Raw genomic sequence first — 24584 nt, forward strand, 5'->3', positions numbered from 1 at the left:
CGTGGCTCTTTAACAGGACTCCATCCTCCTCATCTCCCCCTCTCTTCCTCTCCATCTGTCTCTCTCTCTTGGTGTTAGATGAATATGTTAAAGAAAAACCAAAATAAATCATTTCACTCTTTCTCCCCTTATTCAGCCAATACTTACCCATAAGTTATTATTTGAGTTATTGTATTCTATATTAACCAATAGATGTTTGCGTATTTTAAACATATGTTTTATCAGTTTGAACACATTTTACATTTTTTGGACAGCCAATGCTGTCGAAGCATTGAGCTCCCTAGGGGAAAAGCCAGTATTCAATGTGTGAGATTTGACTCTGAGCCTAAAAGCAGACTCTGAGGGAGTAGGAGAGAGTCAGAGAGCTTAATAACTCTTCCGTTGTCCTCCTGCCTCGCCTCCTCACAACTGAATCCCTGTCTGTGTTTATATGCATATTGTGTGAGTGAGATAGAGAGAGACAGAAAGAGGGAGGGGCAGAAGGAGTGGGAAACAGCTGTACTGCATTGTGAGAGGGAGAGAGAAAGAGAGATATATGTAAGACACTCATTCCTCACACCGTCAGAAGATACAGAGGACATTTCCATTTCATAGAATAGGTCGATATCTCTGCTAAATTTGTGATACTTAAATAATTTAGAGAGTTGGGATATTAATGGCATTGAAGTAACTAGTACTTGCTTGTCATCTTTCCCTCCCTCCATCCTCCCCTGCTCTCGGACACACTGACTTGCTGACTGACTAACTGGGATGCTCCAGCGTCGCAACACTGGACTTTGTGTGTCTCTGTGTGTGTGCCAGTGTGCTTGACGGAGGTAATGAGAGAGAGAGAGGGAGCGCGCGAGAGAAAAGCAGAGCAAGAGCAAGAGGAGGAGAGAGAGAGAGAGAGAGAGAGAGAGAGAGAGCGAGTGAGAGACGGGTACAAACGCACACACACATACGGAGCGAGACGGGAGGAGAGAAGAGGAGTGGAGAGAATGCCTGGCGAAAGGGTGGTGCTTCCTCGTTTGCAGCTTCCAAGGCCTCTGTGAGAGAGAGACACCATGGGCTGCATCGGCTCCCGGACCATCAGTAAGCAGACCCCCATCTTTTCCCCCTTCTGCTTTTCCCCCAGTGACGAGAGAAATGGAAGAGGGTGGGAGTGGGGGAGGTAAGGAGGGCTCTCAATTTCTCCTCTGAAACTGTATGAACGTTTCTATGGAGACGTGCTGGGTTAACCTGGCTCAGCAGCGTCCGACCGAGGCTAGACATACAGGAGAGTTTTTTTGTTTGTTCATGGTGAATGCTGAATGTGTGTGGGGACTAGGGAGAGATGGCAAGGCACCAGCATGACAGTGGAAGTGAAGGCAGGACGTGAGACGATTTGTAGTGGACTGGAATAAGAGGTGACTCGGTTTGACATTTCAGCTTTATATGCCTGATGGGCTGTACGACCATGTGCGGATGGCGATAGGTGTGTGTGTGTGTGTGTGTGAGAGAGAGAGAAAGAGAGATGCAGAAGGTTCTGAGGAGACAGAGAGACTGAACGATGACGTTAGAGGCTGTTTACAATGATCTCAGGGGAGACAGGTGAAAGGAGAGAACGAGAGAGAGGAGAGAGAAAGCGAGAGAGAGGGAGGGAGGGAGGGAGGGAGGGAGAGAGAGAAAGGAAGGATGAGAAATCCTGTTAGCAGTGTCTGCATGGTGTACTGTTGCACGTATAAATAGTGATGGAGAGAAAAAAAGGAAAGAGTGAAGCAGAGAGAAAGAGAGCAGACCTCTGAATTTCATTATGGAAGAAGGATCGGAGGGAAGGAGGGAGAGATGGATGGAGGAATAGTCATGAGGAAATGGACTGTTAGTTTGACTGCGTGTGTGTGTGTGTGTGTGTGTGTGTGTGTGTGTGTGTGTGTGTGTGTGCGCGCACTCCCTCTTGTTTAACTGCCCTCCTGCCTTGACATAGAGCTAAGGTTCGCTGTGTCTGAGAAAATCGTAAATGCTCTTCTCCTCTGTCGGAGTGCGTCATGCCAGTGGGTAATAAATTGAAGCGTGCGTGCGGCAGCGCATTTCAGGTTAAGAGTTACTGTATAAAATTGAGACACACACAGACACACACACACTCACTCGGCTGGACTATGACCCGCATTGGATGAGTCATAACCGGTTAAACCCAGGTGTGAGCCCAGGTCCGCTGCACATGTAGGTTAATTGAGGAACGTTAACGGTGCCAGTAGTTAATACAGCCGGTGTAGCTACATTGAGGTGTATGGCTCAAGAGAGTTAAAACTAGTTGCTAAAACTAGTTGCTAAAACTAGTTGCTAAAACTAGTTGCTAAAACTAGTTGCTAAAACTAGTTTCATGGAGCATACCGTTGACTGAATGGAATTACATGGTCTGTGGAACCCGTACGGACCGTCCGGCTGTGACATAGGCAGTAGTTGATTTCACTGAGCTCCATCTCTCTCCGATTGGATAAGATATTATCGCGAGTGTGTTGTACTGTAGATAGCATAACAGATGAATTAAAGCGTGGTGTGTCGTTTTTTTGGGGGGGGGATACATAAGAGAGAGTGATCGCCCTCTTTTAAACACTTGCCAGTTCCTTTATGAAAACAAATGGAGGCTCGCCGTCGGAGATGACCTTTGATTGTCATTGAGTCTGTGGAGGATGTGTAGCATGTGTATTGAGCGTGGAAATGAAAGCCAGCCTGGCGTTTTAGAGACAAATGAGTGTGCGAAATGTGTGTGTCTGAAAACAAACTAGGGAAGGTGTTAGTGGATGTAGAATTTGTAGCAGGAAACGACACTAGGGTTTTCCCTGTTTGCTGTAAGGGAGTTTTCCCTCTGACTGGGTCTCTCATTTCTCTCTTCATCTCTCTCTCTCTCTGTCATGGTTTGCTTCTGTAGTATTTTACACATAGGGTTTTTGGAAGATGCTGTGACTTGTATAAAATAACGCTTTAATACCACTATATTACTCCTACCAATACTTACTGCCAAACAAATAAACTGTTTGCTTCGCCTACTAAACAGACATGCCCACGTTAGTGTATCTTACCACGTGTAATGGGCCGTTTGGTATCATATGTGAACCGAGGTTGATTTCTTGTGATCAACATTGCCGCGAGCGCTATTGTTATAATAAGCATAACTTGCTATATATAGCATCTTGTATGGAGGGAGGTCGATGGATACGGAATGGAGGGGAGATACTTACAGTAAATATGGGTCAACAGCGCATCCCCACACCGTGTTGAGATCCTCTGGGAAACATTCAGAGGAACCATGGCATGTCAACAAGAGAGCATGATCTGATTCTACTGTCTCCTGCTGTTATTCCGGTGAATTGCGTAGCCTGTAATAGCCTAGTTATTACAGTGTATTCCACTATGTTCACAACGGATGTCGTTCATGATGAGTGGTTGGCAGCTGTATTTATTCCTAGACTCTGTCATTGTCTGGGAGACAACGGAGCTCTTTAACCGTGTTCGCTCAGTATTGTCTTTGTTTGTTCTGTGGTTATATATTCAAGGAAGATTAGCGTAGCAATGTAAATCTCAGCAGTTTAGCATGTTTATGAAAATGGTTCGTCGCAGGCCTTATGAGGCAGATTATGGTAAGGGGTTATTCGATTTCAAATGGTCACGTCAAATTTTATTGGCGGCGTACACATACACTGAGTGTACGCCGGGTATGGACTCTACAAGGTGTCGAAAGCTTTCCACAGGGATGCTGGCCAATGTTGACTCCAATGCTTCCCACAGTTGTGTCAAGTTGGCTGGATGTCCTTTGAGTGGTGGACCATTCTTGATACACACGGGAAGCTGTTGAGCATGTAAAACCCAGCAGCATTGCAGTTCTTGACACACACAAACTGGTGCGCATGGCACCTACTACCATACCCCGTTCAAAGGCACTTAAATATTTTGTCTTGCCCATTCACCCTCTGAATGGCACACATACACAAACCATGTCTCAATTGTCTCAAGGCTTAAAAATCCTTCTTTAACTTGTCTCCTCCCTTTCATCTACACTTAATGAAGTGGATTTAGCAAGTGACATCAATAAGGAATTATAGCTTTCACCTGGATTCACCTGGTCAGTCTATGTCATGGAAAGAACAGTGTCACGGATCCCTCCGGAAAGTTCATAATGCACACCTGTCCCCTATTCCCACTGATTAGTATTTGTATATATGTGCCCTTTGGTTTCCATGGTCTTGTCGATTATTGTTACAATGTCCGTTGGTGTGTGTGAGTACCTCTGCTGTGTGTTTTGGGCTTTCGTGCCCTTGTGGATTGCACAGATGATTACTGGTCTCGTCCTGTGTGTTAATCATTGTGCGCGTGTGTTCTTTATTCAAGGAACTCCTCACTCTTTTGTTTGGGTCTCAACCCTGTGTTTTTTATAAGTGTTTGTTTGGTCTTCGTCCCCGTGCCTTTACATGACACGCTGTAATTTGGGTAAATAAAAACCCCTATTACGCATTCCTGCACCTGTCTCCCGATCCTTTATACCAGTGCGACAAACAGGTGCTCTTAATGTTTTTATACTCAGAGTATTTTGCAGATGTTATAGGCCTTCATCAATCAATCACATATCTGTCATTGACTTAATTTCGTATCTTTCATGCGTGGTGAGACATTTAGCAAAGTACAGTGGCTTGCGAAAGTATTCACCCCCCCTTGGCATTTTTCTTATTTTGTTGCCTTACAACCTGGAATTAAAATAGATTTTTTGGGGGGTTTGTATCATTTGATTTACACAACATGCCTACCACTCTAAAGATGCAAAATAGTGTTTATTGTGAAACAAACAAGAAATAAGACAAAAAAAACAGAACTTGAGCATGCATAACTATTCACCCCCTCAAAGTCAATACTTTGTGGAGCCACCTTTTGCAGAAATTGCAGCTGCAAGTCTCTTGGGGTATGTCTCTAAGCTTGGCACATCTAGCCACTGGGATTTTTGCCTTTTCTTCGAGGCAAACTGCTCCAGCTCCTTCAAGTTGGCTGGGTTCAGCTGGTGTACAGCAATCTTTAAGTCATACCACAGATTCTCAATTGGATTGAGGTCTGGGCTTTGACTAGGTCATTCCAAGACATTAAATGTTTCCCCTTAAACCACTCAAGTGTTGCTTTAGCAGTATGCTTACGGTCATTGTCCTGCTGGAATGTGAACCTCCATCCCAGTCTCAAATCTCTGGAAGACTGAAACAGGTTTCCCTCAAGAATTTCCCTGTATTTAGCACCATCCATCATTCCTTCAATTCTGACCAGTTTCCCAGTCCCTACCGATGAATAACATCCCCACAGCATGATGCTGCCACCACCATGCTTCATTGTAGGGATGTTGTTCTCGGGGTGATGAGAGGTGTTGGGTTTGCGCCAGACATAGCGTTTTCCTTGATGGCCAAAAAGCTACATTTTAGTCTCATCTGACCAGAGTACCTTCTTCCATATCTTTGGGGAGTCTCCCACATGCCTTTTGGCGAACACCAAACGTGTTCGCTTAATTTTTTCTTTAAGCAATGTTTTTTTTCTGGCCACTCTTCCGTAAAGCCCAGCTCTGTGGAGTGTACAGCTTAAAGTGGTCCTATGGACAGATACTCCAATCTCCGCTGTGGAGCTTTGCAGCTCCTTCAGGGTTATCTTTGGTCTCTTTGTTGCCTCTCTGATTAATGCCCTCCTTGCCTGGTCTGTGAGTTTTGGTGGGCGGCCCACTCTTGGCAGGTTTGTTGTGGTGCCATGTTCTTTCAATTTTTTAATAATGGATTTAATGGTGCTCCTTGGGATGTTCAAAGTTTCTGATATTTTTTTATAACTCAACCCTGATCTGTACTTCTCCACAACTTTGTCCCTGACCTGTTTGGAAAGCTCATTGGTCTTCATGGTGCCACATGCATGGTGGTGCTCCCTGTTTCGTGGTGTTGCAGACTCTGGGTCCTTTCAGAACAGGTCAGTCGTGGCCAAAAGTTTTGAATGACACAAATATTAATTTCCACAAAGTTTGCTGCTTCAGTGTCTTTAGATATTTTTGTCAGATGTTACTATGGAATACTGGAGTATAATTACAAGCATTTCATAAGTGTCAAAGGCTTTTATTGACAATTACATGAAGTTGATGCAGAGTCAATATTTGCAGTGTTGACCCTTCTTTTTCAAGAAATCTGCAATCCGCCCTGGCATGCTGACAATTAACTTCTGGGCCACATCCTGACTGATGGCAGCCCATTCTTGCATAATCAATGCTTTGAGTTTGTCAGAATTAGTGGGTTTTTGTTTGTCCACCTGCTTCTTGAGGATTGACCAGCCTTGTCCTCGTCAACAATCACACCTGTGTTAACGAGAGAATCACTGACATGATGTCAGCTGGTCCTTTTGTGGCAGGGCTGAAATGCAGTGGAAATGTTTTTGGGGGATTCAGTTCATTTGCATGGCAAAGAGGGACTTTGCAATTAATTGCAATTCATCTGATCACTCTTCATAACATTCTGGAGTATATGCAAATTGCCATCATACAAACTGAGGCAGCAGACTTTGTGAAAATTAATATTTGTGTCATTCTCAAACTTTTGGCCACAACTGTATACTGAGATCATGTGACATTGAGATTGCACACAGGTGGACTTTATTTAACTAATTATGTGACTTCTGAAGGTAATTGGTTGCACCAGATGTTATTTAGGGGCTTCATAGCAAAGAGGGTGAATACGTATGCACGTACCACTTTTCCATTTTTGTTTTCTTCAAGTTTTTTGAAATAAGTTATTTTTTTAATTTCACTTCACCAATTTGGACTATTTTGTGTATGTCCATTACATGAAATCCAAATAAAAATCCATTGAAATTACAGGTTGTAATGCAACAAAATAGGAAAAACGCCAAGGAGGGTGAATACTTTTGCAAGGCACTGTAGGCCTCCTTCAATTTCCCATATACAAACACACTGCTAAACAATCTGTTGAAGCCTTGACCTGGCCAGAGACCTGCTGTAGCTTGTTGTGTACTATTTCGCACCGCTCATCTTGTTTGTTATTCAGTTCTATTGAGTGTCTTTGAGATATTGCATTACACAGGAATGCCCCCCAATATTGATTTCATTAAAAGTGCTGACAGACTGACTGACGGATGCTCGGTATTGAGCGGAGCATGCTCACTGTGTCACATACACCGTACAGCTGATGACGCGAGTTGACAGACGACTCGCAAGGTGACGGACATGGGGCCAAGGTGACTAGTCGATGGAGTTTGCTTGACGGGTGGTCATGGTTGAGCTGCTACTGACCATAGGAGAAGAGGGGAGAGAGAGGCTCAGGGAGAGGGAAGAGGATGGGAGGAAGGAATTTGGAAGGGTGAGAAGAGTAAAGGAGGAATGGAGAAAAGAAGACAGAGAGAAGCATGGGTTGTGTTAGGGTGGCTAAGTGTTAACTTAATCTCTGAGACATATCATTTGAATTAGTAGCATGTTGTTTTGGTGGTTTTTGGAACAGTTATCCAACTCTTTTTTTACACAGTAGTTACCCACTGGGAACACACTGGTTGAATAAACATTGTTTCCACGTCATTTCAATGAAATTGCATTGAACCAATGTGGAATAGGCATTGAATTGATGTCTGTGCCCAGTGGGTATGTATTTCAGGTCCAATGCTTTTGTATATTAGGTTGACTGTATTTGTGGTAGCTCCAACAGTTTTTATCACAAATAAAGTCCTCTCATATAGGCTACGGAAATCGATGCTGAAAGGTCGAGGTGCCATTTCCCCAGGTTGTCACTTTGGTTTCAAGCCCTGGTCTTACCGTGGCCATACCTTACCATGATAGTCGCTGCATATGCGCTCAGAATAAAAAAAAATTCAGTACTATGTCCCGCTAGAACTCCTTTCGGCACCGGTACTGGAGCTGAGATGAGTCAGTCTTTGGCCTTCACCCTGAATCAGCGTCTGGGCGCACGTCACCCACCGTGTGTGACAGCCAAGACGCCCTACTCGGCCCCAAGTGATCGCAAAAGACAGATGATGGTGGTCCCTAACATTCCGAACCACAAGATCTGTCAGGAGCGATTGCGGCAGTGGCCGACGATTCTCCCTTCCCCCGCCGTTTGCTTTGATGACCCGCGCGGCTTCTGGCTTCCGCTCAGTTGGTCACAGCAGGCTAATGCACCCGTAAGGAATTCGCTCAGTTCAGCGTGAGTGGCGAGCTCCTGCTATTTCGCCCACTGTGTGAACCTAGTCCTACCCTTCCCCAGCTCACACAATTGCTCGGAACAAAGCTTTTCCCCCACCTTTGTAATTGTACAGTTGTATCATAAGACTGCTGTGACGGTTGAGACCTTACCTCTCCTCTCAAAAGGTATCTGACTCAGATGTTTTGAATCATCAATGAATGAGGGAAAGGAAATTCTCTACAACGAGACTAATTCTACAGCGAAGTGGAGGAGGCTTAGTTCTCTATGAGATCAAGACGTCTGCCTGTCTAGTTTACTACATGCTGTTAGATGACAGTGATGCCTATGAAGATTGATAACCTCTTGACAGGCCAGGGTGACAAGTGTGGGAAAAGATGAGTGTGTTTGGGCCTGCTTTTTTTGTGCATGTTTTACAGATGGATTGACCTCACACATGAGGTGGTGATCAACTGTGGACACAATTCCCTGTAAGAAATATTGTGACGATTGTTTTAACACCAACAAAGAAATATTCACCACCTTCTCATTCCATTGGTTAAGATGCAGGCTTGATAACACACCATAGACACCAATTGATACCATTAAAATATTGGCCTACTGGAACGCTCCCCCTCCTCCTCCTCATCTTCCTCCTTCTCCTCCTCCTCCTCATAGTTTTGTCCTTTTTTTCTCTGCCCCATCTTGGTATACCCTTGGTTTTCTTTTCCACATTTCCCAATCCTCCCTGTCCTCCTTTCTCTTTTTCATTGAGTGCTACTACCTCTTACTCGCCCTCTTTCTCCTCGGTTATCTTGGAGTTCCATCAGCTTTAGAGGTCTCTGGTGTGTGAATGTCTGATGGAGGAAAATGGCCTCCAGGTTCCCCTGTGTGTCAACTCAGCTGTAGTTAAAGTGTTTCAAATCAGATTTTAGAACTCAATTTGACTTTCTTTTATGTTGGATCTATTTCTTTACCGTTTTTTTTGCCTGTTTAAAGGAAACGTTCAAGTGTTAAATGTGTTCAGATTTAGATGGAGGCCCTTAGATAGTCATGTAGATGTGTTTCAATTAAGAACTCTGTTCGACTCCCCTTTTAACTGTATAAATGTTAAAGTGAGATGTTAGGATATAAAACAATACAGACAAGTGTTTTAAGGATTTTGAATTCAATTAATGACTTTTTTCAGCTTATATCTGTGTGGAGAAGAGGGCACGCAATGCAGTGTCAATTTACAGTATGTGCCAATATAATATTTACTTTACTATATTTTCTGTATTTTGGGTATAATAATACAATATGCCTTACTAATAGTTGAATAATAATGAAAACATAACAGATTAGCATTTAATATGTATTTGAATGCTTGATTTAGTAGACCTACTATCAAATGCATCCTAATGATCATGCAGTTGAAATATGACATACAAAAGGCCGCTTTTAACATAATCAAGTATAGGAATCTAAAGATCTTGGCCCATAATTACACATACTAGTTTTTCCTAATGTGCTAACAGTTGGTGCAAATGACAATCACATTTTAGTGCTTTGTGTGAATGTCAGCATAAATGTTGGAGTGTGCTGTCAGCTCTACTCAGTAAAGGTTGCATAAGGCTGGCTTCATGTTCTTCTATCTGCTTTTTCTATCTTTTTTTCTAGCAGCGGACGCTGTTCCTGTACGGAAAGATGGGGAGCAGGTATGAAGGACATTTCGATATACAGTACATTTTATCCCCCTGAAGTGAAATATCATTTGTCTGGATTTTATAACATTCCAGCTCTACTCTCGAGTGTATTTCATATTTATGTCAAATGGATCCTTGAGCCAAGATGGCCATCGAGGAAAAGGATCATTTCATGGTTTCTCATATCTAGTAGTGAAACTGAGCTTGACTCGTTCACGCTGCTTCCTATACTGAGAGTGCCATGACATAATGTTGCTCAGAGATGGTTTGTATTGAATTTCTCACAGAGGTCACCGGAGCTGGTCTCGAGAGCCAAAACCATTACGGTGCTATATATAATCTCCCACTCCAGGGACATAGCATACGATCCATCTCTCTGCTTTACCACTGTTGCTGTTTTGTTTCTCTCTCTTGAAAGAGGCTACAAGGCTGAATTGCAATACACAGTGGGGTCTTTTTAAACAGAAAAAATACACTACACAATGACAACCAACCAGACCACCACAGATGTTTAAATACAAAGAAAGCATATTCTACTACACTTAATATGCTATTTGATATTTTTTGGGACCCCCCCATCCCCCAAGTAACAAAACACAGTTTAATTTAGATGTTGTGATAAAAATAAAATTGTTACCCCATATGTTTCTGGATATGGTGGATGAAATCCGTCCACATTCGGATGAATGAGTTTGTGATTCAAAGATGCCACAGTATGATGTCAACACAGCAGTGGCAGCTGAGCTGAGGTGGATGCAGCCAGCAGCCTCATAACACACAAGGTTAGAGAGACAGTATGCACTCCTCTGGACTGGCCAGAGTTTGATGGCAACAACACGACTACTGATGTCTGATTGGCCGATTGAGACAAAAGCGCTTCACCGGGGGAAACCTGTTCCCAGAAATCACTGGGCCTGTTGCTAGGAAGAACAAGTTCCAAGGACGCTGACGCCCTGCTGCTCCTTGCTCGCCCTTTCTGTTAATGCACATTTTAACCATGATAAATCCTTTCTAGTGACACCCCACACCGCAAGCCCTCGTAAATAAAGAGTAAGCACTGACCCCGGTCCCTTTTTTCAGTGAATAATTCAGCATTTTGTGGGATTAGTTTATCACCATCCCAACTAAAACAGGAATCCTCTGGGCGGCTAGCTTGGACTTCACGGGGCTTGCTAAATCACAACTCATGAGGTGTTTTATAAGAAGGTATTACAAAGTGAAAAAAGATTCACTTGCAGTTGCAATACATACTCATATAGAAACAACAAGAAATGGCAATAAAGTCGAACGTTTAATTTTGACATTTCAGGCCTTTCTCAAGACCAGTCTCCATAATACATATTCCTAGAAATAATTTACACCAGGCCCCCTGAGTATGTGAGAATGGAATCTAAAATGTATCTGTGAATCTCAAATCAAGTCTGTACAACTAGGTTGGACTGAGCAATACTCATTATATCCAACCAACTTCCAACACCTCTCTAAGGCCAGCCTAATTCTTTATGACAAAATGCAATGGCCAATGGGCATTCTCCAGTAGGGCCACTTAACTGCCTGCAGAAGTTGCTGTTGGCCCTGGCAACTAGGTCAGATTTGACCTCAAGCCTTTCCTTGTTATCATAACATTGGAGTATGATAGGCCTGATGATGACTCAGATTCCACAATTCTATGACTAGTGTATGCTCTCAGTCGGTATTAGATAGAATGAAAACAACCCATTTTTAACTTGTTGATCCTATTGGCTCAGAAAATGACATTTTTCTTGTAGTATTCTTGTTTTAGCCAATTACAAATCTACATTTAAGAAAAGTACTTTTCGACATTGCCTGCTCCTGAGAGTTCTCACTACTTAGAAAAACGTACTACTGTAGGGCTTCCCTCATGCCCCGTTTTATGGTGGCGCTAGCAGCCACGTGAGTTCTAGCTAGCTACCGACCGGAACATTAAGCTAACCAAGACCAACAACACAAACACACAGACTATACTAAACAAGTTAAATGTCTTACCTGGGATGAAATGTTTTCCACGCACATAGTATACTTGGACTCCGGGTCCCCGCAATTTCCCACTCTCCCATACCGAATAGCCTGCAGCCACAGGGCTGTTCTCGCAGGCTCTATTTCCCTACGTGGGAGCATTCTGAATTGTATGTTGGGATGATTGACCTGGTTACATTTACACTGAACAACACACTGGCTTTTGGCATGTTTTGTTATTTCTGTATAACTACAAATGTATGACGAAGTTGGCTCTTTTACAATGGGGGTCAAAGGAAAATAATGTTGGTTTTTCCTAATTTGCGGGTGTGGCTGAGGGGAATTACTTATGACGTGAATATCGACTTAGTAGTAGAAGAATGACATCACACGGGGCACCATTTTATGTATGGGTTTTCCTCACAAGGGGCACCGTTTAGTCCTATTTCTAAGTACAGTATGTATTATGATAATATAAGATATTATTCAATTATGAATAATTAGTTATATCCTATTATTGGGAGGGAAGCACGACAAACACCAACACTGACTTCAATGGCAACACAACCATTTTTTGTTTTGTTTTCCCGATTTCCAAAGCAGATGGTCCAGCTGATATGACAGAATCTACTCCTTCACAGACAGTGAATTCTCACATCTAATCTATCCAAAATTGATCAATATTTAAATCCTCCCTGCCCGGCTCGTCCAAATCTCTCTTCCACTTTTGATATTCCATCACTCACATCCTTTCTCTTCCTCCCTCCACCCAAATCTTTAGTACTTTACTACCACTGATTTCGTCCTGCGTATCTTTTACACACCTTATTTGTCTTTTTTGTTGCTGTCATTGTCGTTGTAGGTGTTCTTCTTTTAGTCCTCCTCTCTGTTGCGTTCCCTTTCCCGCCTCCTCTACACACATACTGTACCTACTGTATATCTCTCCTGGCTTTCTTCCTCTACCTCCCTCTCTCTCTCTCTCAGCATGGGCAATGCCGAGTTTTCCTGCAAGGGAATCAATGTAAGTCCTTTGCTAATCTCGCCCTCTTCCTCCTCCGTCCCGCCTCGTGGTTTGGCTCACTCTGCCTGTAGATAAGCCAGAGTTTTTGTCCTTCACTCTCTCCCCGTTCCACCTCCCTCCCTCTCTCTCCCCGTCTCTCTAGCTTAGCGTTGCTGCTAATCTACTGTGCTGCCTGTGTTACATAGTATCTCCGGCTGGGGGATAAGACGCTGTAATGACCATAATCTACGGTAGCTAATAACGCTAGCTGCTAGCGTGATGCTCCTTTATTTATCAAGCATATGAATCACAGGCCCTACAGGTACAGTCCAGTGACTGCACATTGAACTCCTACATCACTGTGCTGACTATTGCTGGTTTGACCGAAGTGCCGATATGATTTGGGATGTGTTGGATAATGTAATGTCAATATTGCTTAATATGATGGTAGTTGTATTTGATTGTTAAGTAGAATTATCCCCTATTTTCTCAATTAAACTGTATTGCATATCTAATCCTCAACCAATAATATTGTTTCGCCCCCTCTCAACAATCGGCCATTCCTCTCCCCTTTCTCCTCCACAATTCTTTCTTTCTTTCCTCGCCTCATCCCTTTCTACAGCTCTCTATGGAGGACACCACTTCCATTCTGCCTCGTCTGAAGAGGAACTCCAGTGCTTACGGGATCGGTGCTCTGGCTAAGTCCTCACTGACAGGTGTGTCAGGTGTGTGTCTGTCCTGGTAGATGGTAAACCAACGCCATGTCAGCTCCAGACAGGAGGAGATGGAGCCAACATGGGTGCCCTTCCTGTTTCACTCCCTTCCTCCCCATTGATATCTGATGCACACGTCAATTTACCGCTTATGGGCAATTGATGGAATCCAATCAGATTTTTTTTTAAAACATTGAAATATAAATCTCCACAAGCGTGTTGGGAAATGTAGTGTTTTGTAGTGTGGTGTTTGTGGTGGTGGTGGGATTGTATTGTGTTGGCAAGGCAGTTTTATGGCTCTGTGCTTGTCTGTGCTTTGAGTGTATTGTTGGTGTTATAGTCGTGTCTGTTGCAGTTGAAGTACATTTGATTTGATATCGTGTGTATTTAACAGTCAGACCTTATCGACCTTGGAATGATAAAGACCCCAAAAGTATTATTTTCCTTTCTCCCAAAGTAACTACGCATCACATTGAATATAAATCTACAATGGATATTATTTTATGAAGGAAATTAGCATTTTTATGAGAACAACATTTTTCAAATCAACAAAGCTTCAGCCCAGCATATCTGCTTTTGCCCAATGTATTCAGTTCACACTCAGTTGATTTAATTAGATTTGTATTGTTCCCCCAAACACTTACACCGAATGAATAGTACATCCCTCGTTATCGTCAGATATTTGCACTTTAATTAAGGATTTGCAGTGGTGCTTTTTCAGAATTATGTTTACAGCAAAGGTAACTTTTTTCACATTTGAATTACAAAGAAACGCTTAAAGTCTAATGAATCTCATCTTCTTGATGAATTTCAAAAGTGAAGACTGAATATTAATATGGTTCATAGAATTCTCTAGTTCACCCTTGTTGCGACTGAGAGATCGATCAAGTCAGCAAGCCATGATGAATAAACAGACAGCTTTTAATAATGCAGTAAGCCTCATCTACATCAACTTCAATCTCCAACCACCCAGAATTGCTGAGAGACATCCATGAAAGAGGAAGAAGCCATTTTGTACTGAATTCTATGCCTCCCAGAAAGAATGCATAACCCATTAAGCATTTTCCACCGTTCCTAGCCCATTTCACTTCCTGAGCCCAAATTCATCGTGGGAGGTGCCATATTCAGAAATTGAATGTGTTGGGAAGCAATGTCCCCCCCCTCTATTCTTTATTTAGGCGTGTCCCGTTCCATGAAGGATAAAGTGACAAAGCCTACTGCCATGGCCTCGGGCAAGGTGGCTCACATGATCGAATGGCAGAGCTGGAACACACCATCTACTGGGACTGAAGGGAATGTGGTCGCCAAAATCCCAACCTCGCAACGCGAAAAGGATAGGCGGAGGGAGAGTGAAATGTACAGTGAACTCAGTGAAGGAGAAAAGGAAGCCCGCTTCACCGCAGGTAAGAGTGAACATAAGAACCAGTGAAAGTTAAACAACTCAATATGTACAGTGCATTCGGAAAGTATTCAGACCCCTTGACTTTTTCCACATTTTGTTACGTTACAGCCTTATTCTAAAATTGATTAAATAAAAAAATGTCCTCATCAATCTACACACAATACCCCATAATGACAAAGCAAAAACAGTTTTTTTAGATATTTTTGCACATTTATTACAAATAAAAAACTGAAATATAACATTTACATAAGTATTCAGATCCCTTACCCTTTACCAGTACTTTGTTGAAGCACCTTTGGCAGCGATTACAGCCTTGAGTCTTCTTGGGTATGACGCTACAAGCTTGGCACACCTATATTTGGGGAGTTTTTCCCATTATTAGCCATTATTAGCCAGTAGCATACCACCCTGCATCCCACTGCTGGCTTGTTTCTGAATCTAAGCAGGGTTGGTCCTGGTCCCTAGATGAGAGACCAGATACTGCTGGAAGTGGTGTTGGAGGGCCAGGAGGAGGCACTCTTTCTTCTGGTCTAAAAAAATATCCCAATACCCCAGGGCAGTGATTGGGGACATTGCCTTGTGTAGGGCGCCATCTTTCAGATGGGACTTTAAACGGGTGTCCTGATTCTCTGTGGTCACTAAAAATCCCATGGCTCTTAACCCTGGTGTCCTGGCTAAATTCCCAATCTGGCCCTCATACCCTCACGGCCACCTAATCATCCCCACCTTACAATTGGCTCATTCATCCCCCCTCCTCTCCCCTGTAACTATTCCCCAGGTTGTTGCTGTAAATGAGAATGTGTTCTCAGTCAACTTACCTGGTAAAAATAATTCTCTGCAGATTCTCTCAAGCTCTGTCAGGTTGGATGGGGAGCGTTGCTGCACAGCTATTTTCAGGTCTCTCCAGAACTGTTCGATTGGATTCAAGTCCGGGCTCTGGCTGGGCCACTCAAAGACATTCAGAGACTTGTCCCAAAACCACTCCTGCGTTGTCTTGACTGTGTGCTTAGGGTTGTTGTCCTGTTGGAAGGTGAACCTTTGCCCCAGTCTGAGGTCCTGAGCGCTCTGGAGCAGGTTTTCATCTAGGATCTCCCTGCACTTTGCTCCATTCATCTTTCCCTCAATCCTGACTAGTCTCGTAGTCCCTGAAAATGGAGGCAGGGATGGTGGCAGGTTTCCACCAGACATGACACTTGGCATCCAAAAAGTTCAATCTTGGATTCATCAGACCAAAGAATCTTGTTTCTCATGGTCCCAGAGTCCTTTAAGTACCTTTTGGCAAATGCCAAGTGGTCTGGCCACTCTACCATAAAGGCCTGATTGGTGGAGTGCTGCAGAGATGGTTGTCCTTCTGGAAGTTCTCTCATCTCCACAGAGGAACTCTGTCATCAGATTGTTAGTCACCTCCCTGACCAAGACCCTTCTCCCCCGATTACTCAGTTTGGCCGGGCGGCCAGCTCATTTAAGAATGATGGAGGCCACTGTGTTCTTGAGGACCTTCAATGCTGCAGAAATGTTTTGGTACCCTTCCCCAGATCTGTGCCTTGAAACAATCCTGTCTCGGAGCTCTATGGACAATTCCTTCAACCTCATGGCTTGATTTTTGCTCTGACATGCACTGTCTACTGTGGGACCTTATATAAACCGGTGTGTGCCTTTCCAAATCATGTCCAATCAATTGAATTTACCACAGGTGGACTCCAATCAAGTTGTAGAAACATCTTGAGGATGATCAATGGAAACAGGATGCACCTAAGATCAATTTCGAGTCTCAGAGCAAAGGGTCTGAATACTTATGTAAATCAGGTATTTCTGTTTTTATTTTTTATACATTTTCTAAAATGGATAAAAAACAGTTCTGGCTTTGTCATTATGGGGTATTGTGTGTATATTGCTGAGGGGAAAAAAATATTTAATCAACTTTGGAATAAGGCTGTAATGTAACAAAATGTGGAAAAAGTCAAGGGGTCTGAATACTTTCCAAATGCACTGTAAACAAATGAGATTTGGAACCATGTATTTTACATTGTTTACCAAGTCTATCCCCTTGTTTCTTCCAGGATTAATGGCACAATTTGCCTTATCGGAGGCTACTTTGCTGGGCTGGAGATCTATGGAGGAAGACAGCCTTTGTGCTGGCTCCAACCAAGGCAGTGTGGCACACCTCAGTGAGACCAACCAGGAGAGCATCACCAGCAGAGGTAAAGGACTAGAAACATGGCCACCACACACTAGAAATAGGGAAGCCATTTTATTATAACTTTTGTTTTTAAAGTACAAACTACATTTCAATGAACAGCACTCACTGAATCTGTTCATCCAATGCCATAGTGCTATATTGTGAAATTGAGACGGATGTACAAGTAACATTTGATAGCATATAGCATTTAAAGCTGAGATCCGCGATAGACGCAACAGCACCACTGGTCGCCCCAGGAGCATTTGTTAGTTTTTTTTGTTGTGGAGGAAATTAGCATCGTGGTCAAAAGAAATCATAGTACATAATTGTCTGTTCTTTCTTGCGTGCAATCATTTTACATTTACATTTTAGTCATTTAGCAGACGCTCTTATCCAGAGCGACTTACAGTAGTGAATGCATACATTTCATTTTTTTTTTTCCGTGCTGGCCCCCCGTGGGAAATGAACCCACAACCCTGGCGTTGCAAACACCATGCTCTACCAACTGAGCTACAGGGAAGGCTGTCCGAGGGGAAGAAACAGTCTTTGTTTGTTTAAAGTAGCGTCTTTGTTGTTGTGATATCGCAAACGGATGTGGCGGTTTCCGCATTAATGAATGAATTCCAGATTTAATGAATGAATACAAAATGTTTTTTTTATATTAAATTAAGCATTTACTTTTCCACAACAATATTAGTGCCAAATGCAAAAACACATAATTGAGTTTATATATGTGTAGTTCTGAAGAGGGATCATAATTGAGTTTATATATGTGTAGTTCTGAAGAGGGATCATAATTGACTTGTGAGCATCCACTCTGTATTGGACTGTGCTGCTCCATATTTTACTCTAGAAGGCTTCCAGCCACTTTGATTGATGTTGTTTACTCCGGTTTGATTGATGTCATTTCCACTCCATTTGACAGGTTGGCTAGAGGTGCATCAGGGCTTTATGAAGAAATGTTGTGGAGAAACTCAAAATGGCAGCTGTGGCCCTGGGGTGTTTGGTTGGGTAGTGTTGTGTTGTAGCAGAAAACCCTGGGGGAGCTTGTAGGTTAACACAAGGACTTAGCCTGGCTCTCATTAACAGCACCATATGGGCCTATTCTCTGCTATTATCAACCCAGAGACCAATTAAAATCAGATTATTATAGGCATTATAATAACTAAGGCACGGTTTGCCCATCGTCAAGTGAGCTTTCATTTTCTCCTTAGATATGTTGAGCTTTCAATAAGTTGCCAGTGTATTTCTTGTCAAAATGGTTACGCTGCTGTAAATATCTTCTGATATCTGGTGATACTGCTGCTTCAACGCCCTTTGAACGCAACTAATGTAAACCACTGTTATGGAAACTGAAGGCCATGTTTACCTATATCCACTGCCTTCTGTGACACATCAAAAATATTTGCTTTGTGCTCCGAGGTTACAGTTTATTACTTGTATCTAATCCAAAATGTACTTCTCCCTTCATCCCTCCCGCCCTAACACAACAGAGCAGGCGATGCATCACTCCTCGGCCGACGTGTGGCCCAACACCTACGTCGCCCAGGGACTCTATTGCCTCTCCTCCTCCGACGCCTGGGAGCCAATCAGCAACGATCCATCGGGCGTGGCCTCGCCGTCCGCCTACATCATGGCGGGTGGGGGCGGAGGGACGCCCGGTGAGGGCTACGACGAGGTGGACAATGTGGGGGGCTACATCCAGCCGCAGCAGCAGTCCCAACAGCTCACCCTGCAGCAGCAGAGCCAGCTGCAGCTCCAGCAGCTGCAGCAGATCCAGCTGTACCAGCACCAGCAGCTAATGCTCTACCAACAGCAACAGGTGAGACAGACTGGACTGCCTCATAGAGTACTGTCACCAGGTGGACTTAGTGTTTCAATAAAACATGGAAGTGTCTAACTGACAACCATTGTAAGACAGCAGTATACTAGCAGTTTGCTAGTGTTATTAGCAAAACATTTATATATTTTTTTAAATCATTCTTACTGTTAATGTAATGCTACCAACGCTTTAGTGTTAATATCAACACGTGAGACCTACTAATTACATACAGAAATACTTGTTGCCAAGAGCAACAGATGACTCATTTCCTCCCACTAGCCATGAGCTATCGACTCATGGGGATGTTTCTTGATAATGCAATTTTTTGTGTCATGAGAACATTTTAAGGAACTGTGTTGCCTTATCTACAGACAATGGAACACAGACTACACAGTGCAAACCACTCCCTCCAAGCCACACCCAACAGCACCATCCACAGTCTGGGTCTGCCCACTCACCCTCGCCTGGCTGACCTATGGGGATCCGCGCAGGTGGAGATTGTCGGACAGATGAGCGGGCCAATGGGTGACATGGTTGGGGGTGTGGTCGAGACCTTGGGGGAGGAGCCAGAGGAAGAGAGCGAATGCATTACAGAACAACAGGAAGAGGAGGAGACTAAGGTGAGCCATGTGGTTGAAGAAAAACGTGTTGATTTTCAGACAATCAATGAATCAAATTTATTTACAAAGCCCTTCTTACATCAGCTGATGTCACAAAGTGCTGTACAGAAACCCAGCCTAAAACCCCAAACAGCAAGCAATGCAGGTGTAGAAGCACGGTGGCTAGGAAAAACTCCCTAGAAAGGCCAGAACCTAGGAAGAAACCTAGAGAGGAACCAGGCTATGAGGGGTGGCTAGTCCTCTTCTGGCTGTGCTGGGTGGCGATTGTAACAGAACATGACCAAGATGTTCAAATGTTCGTAGATAACCAGCAGGGTCAAATAATAATAATCACAGTTCATTGTAGAGGGTGCAACAGGTCAGCACCTCAAGAGTAAATGTCAGTTGGCTTTTCATAGCCGATCATTCAGAGTATCTCTACCGCTCCTGCTGTCTCAAGAGAGTTGAAAACAGCAGGTCTGGGACAGGTAGCACGTCCGGTGAACAGGTCAGGGCTCCATAGCCGCAGGCAGAACAGTTGAAACTGGAGCAGCAGCATGACCAGGTGGACTGGGGACAGCAAGGAGTCATCAGGCCAGGTAGTCCTGAGGCATGGTCCTAGGGCTCAAGTCCTCTGAGAGAGAGAAGGAAAGAAAGAAAGAAAGAAAGAAAGAAAGAGAGAGAGAAAAAGAGAGAGAATTAGAGAGAGAATACTTAATTCACACAGTACACCGGATAAGACAGGAGAAATACTACAGATATAACAGACTGACCCTAGCCCCCCGACACATAAACTATTGCAGCATAAATACTGCAGGCTGAGACAGGATACCCCTGGACAGAGCCAAACAGGCAGGATATAACCCCACCCACTTTGCCAAAGCACAGCCCCCACACCACTAGAGGGATATCTCCAACCACCAACTTACCATCCTGAGACAAGGCCGAGTATAGCCCACGAAGATCTCCCCCAAGGCACAACCCAAGGGGGGCGCCAATCCGGAGCACCAGTAAGCCAGTGACTCAGCCCATGTAATAGGGTTTGAGGCAGAGAATCCCAGTGGAGAGAAGGGAACCGGCCAGGCAGAGACAACAAGGGTGGTTCATTGCTCCAGTGCCTTTCCCTTCACCTTCACACTCCTGGGCCAGACTACACTCAATCATAGGACCTACTAAAGAGATGAGTCTTCAATAAAGACTTAAAGGTTGAGACCGAGTCTACGTCTCTCACATGGATAGGCAGACCATTACATAAAAATGGAGCTCTATAGGAGAAAGCCCTGCCTCCAGCTGTTTGCTTAGAAATTATAGGGACAATAAGGAGGCCTGCGTCTTGTGACTGTAGCGTACACGTAGGTATGTACGGCAGGACCAAATCGGAAAGATAGGTAGGAGCAAGCCCATGTAATGCTTTGTAGGTTAGCAGTGAAACCTTGAAATCAGCCCGTGTTTTGTATTGCTTTAGATATAATCCATATTATCACACACATTGTTGCCTAAGCAGATTGAGCCAAACTGATATTGCCACTATTAACAGCAGGCCCTACAAGTAGCCAAGTCAAACGTTCAGCCTGCTGCACAGACCCTATGGACGTTCTAGTCTAGAGCTCCTGGTTAAATTGTGTTTAGGAGTATTTTTAAACTCCCTCCGTAGTTAAAGTAGGAAGAAATATATGTCACTGTTGTAAGAATTTGTAAGTCTAATACATTTACTATCGTAATATGTTCAGATATTGAATTACTTTGACATTTTTAATTACGTTATATTACAGAACGTGTTACTACATTACACAGACTAACATTTTCACCACACAAGAATTCCAGGAAATACATAGCCTTTTACGTCAGATTGGTGATGTTAGTATTAAAGTTTATAGTCTTTGGTTAAGTACCAGTGTTTTTGCCGTACGCGCCAGTCCATAGTGGGACTTGGAATGCAGCTTTCATTTCAGACCACGGTGGCTAGAAAGAAATTGGCGCTCTTCCCATAAACGTCTCTTGCCTCACATGAATGCAGGGTTAACCTAGCATTCAAATGAAAGCCAACCCCTGTCGATATTTAGAAACTGGTGTGAAGTGGTGATTCGTTGAAATTATCCAGACAGAAAAGTGTTGTTTCCTTTTCCGTGTTGGCCATCTACCAAAATAATTTTCTCACAGAGATATACATTGATAATGGGCTACGACAGGTTGTCATCTATCAACAGATACATGTAGAATACCCAAGTTCGTTGAGGTTTATCTGTTAGAAGAGCACAAATGGTGTATGTCGCTGTGGTTATTGTCCCAGTTCCATTGGTTGAAATACAATATGAATGTGAGTGATTCATTTGCGCGTGTTATTGATACAGTAGAACAAGCTAATCAATTCCAGTCTTGAGTGACCACTTGGTAAATATTGGTGCGTGTGCAGTTTATGAGGTACTAACTGAAGTAAGTAATCTGAACACAAGTGTGAAATGCGTAAGGAGTATCTTATGTATGTATTGGTCTTCAAAATATCACAACTTATTTCAGCATATTGATCTAAAACCGGTGTTTTGACACTTGGCCGATGTATGTTTTAGCCATATAAATGGTACTTTTAACATTATTTTTCCACATGATTTTACTTTATCAGGTAAAAACTACTGAATGAGCCGCAAAAGAAAGTGCTAGGATTTATTGATTTTGATGATATTAGTGAAATGGAGAAAATATGTTTGTCCTGCCTACTACAAGTGTTTCACGTCAAAGTCAGTCCTCCAGCCACAAGGTGGCGTGCAAGGCTAATAAATAGGTTATGCTACCCACAGGTAGAGACTGTTGACTGATCCTCACAGTTTGGTAAGTACAGTATAGTTAGTAAACCATCCATTTACTGTTTTCACAGGAAGATGAGATTACGTTAACCTTGGAGCCAACTTTGACCCCGTCGCCGCTTAGAGAAGACGCCACCCCGATTGGAGGCACCAGTCCACAACTAGCACGCCCAGAATCAATGGCAGAGCGCATACCCTTTGTGGTCACACCCTGCATAGTCCAATCGTTGGAGGAGAAGGATGAAGAGGTTGCGGAGGGGTCTATTGTTGCTGTGGCAATCAATTGAGAGGGACAGTCAGACAGAGAGACTGACAAACAGGATACACTTATCAATAATCAACCAAGCAAGCTATTCCACACCCCTTCCAGCTATTTACCCACTCTGAGACAGAAACAAACAGAAAGTCTAAGTGCTGGAAATGACAATGATGAAAGAGCCACAGGGGACTTTAAAGACATTTCATTGACTGCTCAAATCTGTGAGTTTGCTGAAACGTAAGGATTTGTTTTGCAGTGATATTGAACTAAGGAAAGGAAGCTGAAAGAATGGAGTTAAAGAGTAGAAAGAAAGATAAAGGACACTGCGATAAAGTTCAGTGCAATACAGAGAATCACGAGACTACCAAAAGGAAGTGCATGCTTTTGAAAGTAATCAAACGATAATAGTAAACCGTATACAAAGTAATAATATATAATAAGGATTTTTATAAAAACAAAAAAGGAAATAAAGTAATATGTATCAGTGTTTGTTTGTGTGTGTATGTACAGTGTGTGTGTGCGTGCGTGCGCTTTGCATGTATGTGAGAGTGTTCAAATGTACAGTATGTATGTATGTAAAAAAATATATATATATTCTCGAAAAGCATTATTGTTGGTAGTGGTATTGTGTGTGGTGTTCAATAGCTTTACACACAAACTAATCTCTCGTGGACAGACGCGCATAACATAAATGGTATCGTCTTTCAACAAACTGACAAGCAGCTTTATTCCAGTGCCCATATTTTTCGTCACTGATCATTTTGGACAAATCACCATTTCGCAGGCGCTCACATCTTTTGAATTTCGGAAGGGGAGGGGATATTTGGCCCATTGACTTGCCCAAAATTTTCAAAGAGAAGGGGGGGAGCTACTGCCCTGACTCCGCACCTCGTTCTAGAATATTTTCTAACACCTCTCCCCCAGAACTTAATTGAATATCTGACGCAATTCCACAAGATTTTATTTCTGGGTTTCCGAGATTACACACAGACACACAAAATATGGATGATATACCATTTGTAGTGCTGGTAGGCCTCTTGTTGGCCACTGTATCGCAGGGTTGGGCTCAATTCAGAATTTTGACTTCCATTCAACACACGAGTTGAAACTAAAATTGTATTGGCCACACCCCACAGGATGTAGAATTTAAACTTGAGTTTGAGTGACAGCAAGTAGAATTGAATTCAGTGCAATTTAAAGAAACACAATGCCACAGATGTCTCAAGGTTTGAGCGTGCAATGGGCATGCTGACTGCAGGAATGCCCACTAGAGCTGTTGCCAGATAATTTAATGTTAATTACTCTACCATAAGCTTCCTCCATTTATGTTTTAAAGAATTTGGCAAAACGTCCAACCGGCTTTACGACCGCCGACCATGTGTATGGCGTTGTGTGGGCAAGCGGTTTGCTGATGTCAACGTTGTGAACAGAGTGCCCCATGGTGGCGGTTGGGTTATCATATGGACAGGCATAATCTACGGACACGAACACAATTGCATTTTATCGATGGCACTTTGAATGCACAGAGGTACCGTGACGAGATCCTGAGGCCCATTGTCGTGCCGTTCATCCACAGCCATCACCTCATGTTTTAGCATGATAATGCACGGCCCCATGTCGAAACGATCTGTACACATTTCCTGGAAGTTGAAAATGTCCCAGTTCTTCCATGGCCTGCATACTCACCAGACATGTCACCAATTGACCATGCTTGGATGCTCTGGATCGATGTGTTCCAGTTCCTGCCAATATCCAGAAACTTTGCACAGCCATTGAAGCAGAGTGGGACAACATTCCATAGGCCACAATCGATAGACTGATCAACTCTACTCTGCATGATGCAAATAGTGGTCAAACCTGATACAGACTGGTTTTCTGATCCACAACCTAACTTTTTTTTAAGGTGTCTGACCATCTGTGTTCCCAGTCATGTAAAATCCATAGATCAGGGCCTAATGAATTTATTTAAATTGACTGATTTCTATATATGAACTGTAAATCAG

At 43.2% G+C, this 24584-nt stretch overlaps 1 protein-coding gene across 4 annotated transcripts; it reads left to right on the plus strand.

Annotated features, from left to right (window-relative positions):
- Positions 1–932: 932 nt before the first annotated feature.
- Positions 933–23188, plus strand: LOC115176177 (protein FAM131B). Of its 4 annotated transcripts, none has more exons than XM_029736031.1 (9): positions 933–1071; positions 9334–9381; positions 9804–9841; positions 13429–13531; positions 14698–14922; positions 16982–17122; positions 18594–18922; positions 19294–19542; positions 22394–23188. In XM_029736031.1, the coding sequence occupies exons 1-9, from the start codon at positions 1044–1046 to the stop codon at positions 22607–22609; spliced, it is 1377 nt and encodes a 458-aa protein (XP_029591891.1). In that variant the 5' UTR covers positions 933–1043; the 3' UTR covers positions 22610–23188. The 4 variants fall into 4 exon arrangements, with proteins under 4 accessions (XP_029591891.1, XP_029591893.1, XP_029591892.1 ...); XM_029736033.1 differs by having other exon boundaries at positions 13429–13522; XM_029736032.1 differs by having other exon boundaries at positions 9807–9841.
- Positions 23189–24584: the final 1396 nt, after the last annotated feature.

This window comes from Salmo trutta, chromosome 36 (genome assembly GCF_901001165.1).
Source record: "Salmo trutta chromosome 36, fSalTru1.1, whole genome shotgun sequence".
In the NCBI taxonomy this organism is placed as follows: Eukaryota; Metazoa; Chordata; class Actinopteri; order Salmoniformes; family Salmonidae; genus Salmo; species Salmo trutta.